This window comes from Camelina sativa, chromosome 20 (assembly GCF_000633955.1).
Source record: "Camelina sativa cultivar DH55 chromosome 20, Cs, whole genome shotgun sequence".
Lineage (NCBI taxonomy): Eukaryota > Viridiplantae > Streptophyta > Magnoliopsida > Brassicales > Brassicaceae > Camelina > Camelina sativa.
In genome coordinates, this window is record NC_025704.1 from 2,050,425 (window position 1) to 2,054,639 (window position 4,215).

Consider the following 4,215-nt stretch of genomic DNA (forward strand, 5'->3'; position numbering starts at 1 on the left):
TTTGGTGTGGTGATTCTCGAAATGCTAACTGGGAAGACACCTTTAACTCAGCCTGGTCTTGAGGATGAGCGTGTGGTCATTGATCTTCCGAGATGGGTTCGGTCTGTTGTGAGGGAAGAGTGGACAGCAGAGGTTTTCGATGTGGAGCTCTTGAAGTTTCAGAACATTGAAGAGGAGATGGTTCAGATGCTTCAGCTTGCGTTGGCCTGTGTCGCAAGGAATCCAGAGTCGAGGCCAAAGATGGAAGAGGTTGCGAGGATGATTGAAGATGTGAGCAGATCTGATCCGATGCAGCAGTTACAGCAAAACAGAACGTCCTCAGAGGCTACTTCGAATGTCTCTGAATGATTTCTCATTCCTACCAAAAGTTATCAATTCCACTTCTGTCTTATTGAATGATGTACTTTACTTTGTATCGTAGTTTAGTGCGTCGTGATCAAATTCTCGTCCTGTGAATTTGAATCTCTTTGATTTTTTGTTATAAATAATTTCGCTTTTTATCTTAGATTAATGCTTGTCTTTTCGTCATTAGTCAAAGAAACAAGAAAAAACAATATTCGTTTTCACTTTAATTATATCATCTTTTCAAATTAACTATAGTAAAATATTCTACACATAAAATTACGACACCACGAGAGAAGAACGGACAGACAATACAAACAACAAAAATAAAAAGTGAACAAATAAAACAATGAAAAATAATTTAAATTCTGTTTTTTTTTACTCAAAACAGGTAAATATTTGCTCACTTCTCAGCAGTTGATTCCACATTCCAGAATGTCCGGGCCAGTGACTCGGCTAGTGAAGGGGTCAATCCTAACCCACAACAGCGAGAAGATGGAAGCCAAGAGAACAGACCAGACCACAACAATGGTAGGAGTCCGGTTCTGACGACCCATCAAACCCTTGAGGAAAGGGTACAAGTGAACAATCACCCAGAAGGCAAAGAACAACTTACCAAAGAGTGGTCCCCATGATTGGTATCCACTGTTGATAGCATAAGAGACTCCTGCAACAACTCCCACGAGGTTTACAATGAGCAGCGTCGTTGGTGGAATCAGAAGCGTTGTCCATTTGAACAAGTAGAGCTCGGCAAAGTCTCCGTCTTCATCTGAAGCTTTTGAGGTGACTGTGAAGTTTGTGTCAATACCGGCAAGGACTTTGAGGAGACCTTGAACCACGGCGAATAAGTGAGCAGATACTCCACCAATGACCCAAAACTGCTCGTTTCTCCACCATTCGTCTATGCCTACACCACTCCACCTCATTTCTAGGATACCCGTGGCAAAAATGGAGAGAAAGAGCGACAGAAACCATATACTTGCAATGTTGCTAATCTGCAAAAGAGGAACAACAATACAACCAGCGGATCAGGTTTTGAAACCATAACTCTCTTCAATTTACCGTCTCACGAATCGTTGACAAACACAACATGGTTTCACATAAAACAGAACGTAATAAGGGTTTGTTCTAAAGATAGAGAGAGAGAGAGGTGTCAAACCTGAGGAATAATAAACTGGTTGGTGAAGAGACAAACTGCAGGCAATGTGCAATACAAGAGAAGAGGAATGGAGGTGATTGGGTATATGGTTGTGTTCACATATGCAAACCTCTCAAGAAATTTCAGCCTCCCATTGTAACCATACCATATAGGACAATGCCGACTGAAGAGAATCTCAACTGAACCTAAAGCCCACCTCAGCACTTGGTTCAGACGGTCTGAAAGATTGATAGGAGCAGACCCCTTGAAAGCCGGAAGCTTTGGCATACAGTAAATGGATCGCCATCCACGGGCGTGCATTTTGAACCCAGTCAAAATATCTTCTGTCACAGAACCATAGATCCATCCAATCTGAAGAAAGACAGCGGATGATACAAACAAAGTGAGTGTCAAAGTGGACATGTCAGAACATTGCAGTTGCATGTAGGAGTTAAAAATGAGACATACCTCCATTCCCCAATCTGACTTATCCTCATAACCACAACTAATTACATGAATAGCCTCTTTGAGAAGGTTTTCTGGAGTTGCTGAAGGAGGAACACCCCCATTTTCCATAAGGGTAGAAGCAACAAAAACAGCAGACTGTCCAAATCGCTTCTCCAGGCTCATTTGCGACATCAAGAGCGCCTTTTCATCGTCAAAACCAGCACCTGAGTTTTATAAATGTTCGATAATTAGGATATAATGAGATACCTAATCTGGAAATTATTTAAACAAAGAAGAAATAAAAAAAAAAGACTTGTACCTTCAACTCCCTCTTCAATGTCATCAAGGTTGAATACAGGAACAGTTGAGTCAGTATGCCTGCCTGATTTCTTTTTGTCGGACTCTTTCTTAGATTTGGAATTCTTCTTTCTTGCTCCACCACAGAGCTTAGACAAAAGACTTGGCTTCTTGTGTTTTACTTTTATTGGAGGTTCATAACCATATAACGCTGTTCTGTTGAAAACACACCCAGTTCCCACATATACAGGTCCTTGAATCCCATCTAAACCTCTCAAGTTAATCTGAAAAACGTATCACAGAAAATTACAACAAAACTCTAGAAACTGAATGTTTAAATGTATATTCATGTCGAAAAAGATTTTAAAAGAACAAGAACAATTGGACGCAAGTATAGGTTAGTATGACTTACATCAAAGAAAACGGTATTACGATTAGCATATCTATCGTTCTTATCAATACCATCGAATCTTTGTGGGAACTGAACATAACAAACTTGCTTCCCTAGGTTCGGGTCCATCAGGAAGCACATCGCTTCTCTTAAGGCTTTGCTGTTATTTATGTAGTGATCACAATCAAGATTCAAGATGAAAGGTCCATTGGTAAGGACTGCTGCAACTCTGACCTGTTCATTTGAAAAGTACACAGGTTAGACTAACAAAACAGAGAAAATAGTAGTCAAAATTCCGAGACCAGAAACCTACAAGTGCATTCATGGCACCAGCCTTTTTGTGGTGCTGGAATCCTGGTCGCTTTTCTCGAGAAACATACACCAAACGTGGAAGCTCATTGCCCTCTGCATCAAGTCCACCATTTTGCCCTAAGAAAACCTGCATTCAACAAATGCTACTTCACTACTTCAACAATGAACTTCTAGAGAGAGCGAGAGAGCATACTCATTCTCCATACTCAAACCAATTTCTCTTACCTGGATCATTCCTGGATGGTCCCTTGTATTATTTCCAGGCCATGGTGTACCATCTTGCATAACCCACCCTTCTTCAGGACATTTTAGCGCCTTGGAAACAAGTGCATTGATTCGGATCTTAAACTCCTCATATTCCCTCTGCAGGACAATAAAAGGTCGATATAGCATACATTAAAATGAAAGAGAGGATGACTACAAGACTAAACTATAAACTTACCTTCATAGCTCTACGATCTTTGACAAATGATGTCTGAACTTTGTCCTTCAAGTAATCTATCTTCGCAGCAAAATACCATTCTGGTGCGCGAGGCTCAATGCTATATTTCTTGCAGAATGGTACCCATTTACGGGCAAATTCTGATGTTTCTGCTAGTGATTCAAATGATAGCATAGCAGCACCATCATCAGAAACATAACAGGACACCTTGTCAACCGGGTAGTCAACAGCCAGAATAGAAAGCACTGTGTTGGCTGTCACAAGTGGTGGCTCCTTCAAAGGGTCAACAGTACTCACAAAAATGTCAACAGCCGCTAACTGTGACGGCTCACCTTCACGATCATATCTGTTCCAAAATTTAACATGATCAGAGTTAAATGTTATAGGCAGTCAATCCTTTGAATAATTTCTTCAGTAGAATTNTTGCGACATCAAGAGCGCCTTTTCATCGTCAAAACCAGCACCTGAGTTTATAAATGTTCGATAATTAGGATATAATAAGATATCTAATCTGGAAATTATTTAAACAAAGAAGAAATAGAAAAAGACTTGTACCTTCAACTCCCTCTTCAATGTCATCGAGGTTGAATACAGGAACAGTTGAGTCAGTATGCCTGCCTGATTTCTTTTTGTCGGACTCTTTCTTAGATTTGGAATTCTTCTTTCTTGATCCACCACAGAGCTTAGAGAAAAGACTTGGCTTCTTGTGTTTTACTTTTATTGGAGGTTCATAACCATATAATGCTGTTCTGTTGAAAACACACCCAGTTCCCACATATACAGGTCCTTGAATCCCATCTAAACCTCTCAAGTTAATCTGAAAAACGTATCACAGAAAATTACAAC

General features: G+C 40.2%; 2 protein-coding genes across 3 annotated transcripts in view; one reads left to right on the plus strand and one right to left on the minus strand.

Moving 5' to 3' along the window:
- The window catches only part of LOC104768712 (probable leucine-rich repeat receptor-like protein kinase At5g05160), a 5,917-nt gene extending 5,412 nt beyond the window's left edge, over nt 1–505 (plus strand). Inside the window, exon 3 of the mRNA XM_010492745.2 lies at nt 5–505. Within this exon, the coding sequence (XP_010491047.1) occupies nt 5–348 (344 nt within the window). The 3' untranslated portion in view covers nt 349–505. The remainder of the gene's footprint in view (nt 1–4) is intronic.
- Nucleotides 561–4,215, minus strand: part of LOC104768710 (cellulose synthase A catalytic subunit 3 [UDP-forming]-like) — a 9,241-nt gene continuing 5,586 nt past the window's right edge. Inside the window, exons 8-15 of one of the 2 annotated variants that reach the window (XM_010492742.2) lie at nt 3,370–3,715; nt 3,153–3,290; nt 2,929–3,054; nt 2,637–2,849; nt 2,247–2,508; nt 1,949–2,151; nt 1,502–1,852; nt 561–1,337 (exon numbers count right to left, since the gene is read on the minus strand). In XM_010492742.2, the coding sequence (XP_010491044.1) occupies nt 753–1,337; nt 1,502–1,852; nt 1,949–2,151; nt 2,247–2,508; nt 2,637–2,849; nt 2,929–3,054; nt 3,153–3,290; nt 3,370–3,715 (2,224 nt within the window). In that variant the 3' untranslated portion in view covers nt 561–752. The remainder of the gene's footprint in view (nt 1,338–1,501; nt 1,853–1,948; nt 2,152–2,246; nt 2,509–2,636; nt 2,850–2,928; nt 3,055–3,152; nt 3,291–3,369; nt 3,716–4,215) is intronic. The other variant, XM_019242164.1, reaches the window with a different exon arrangement.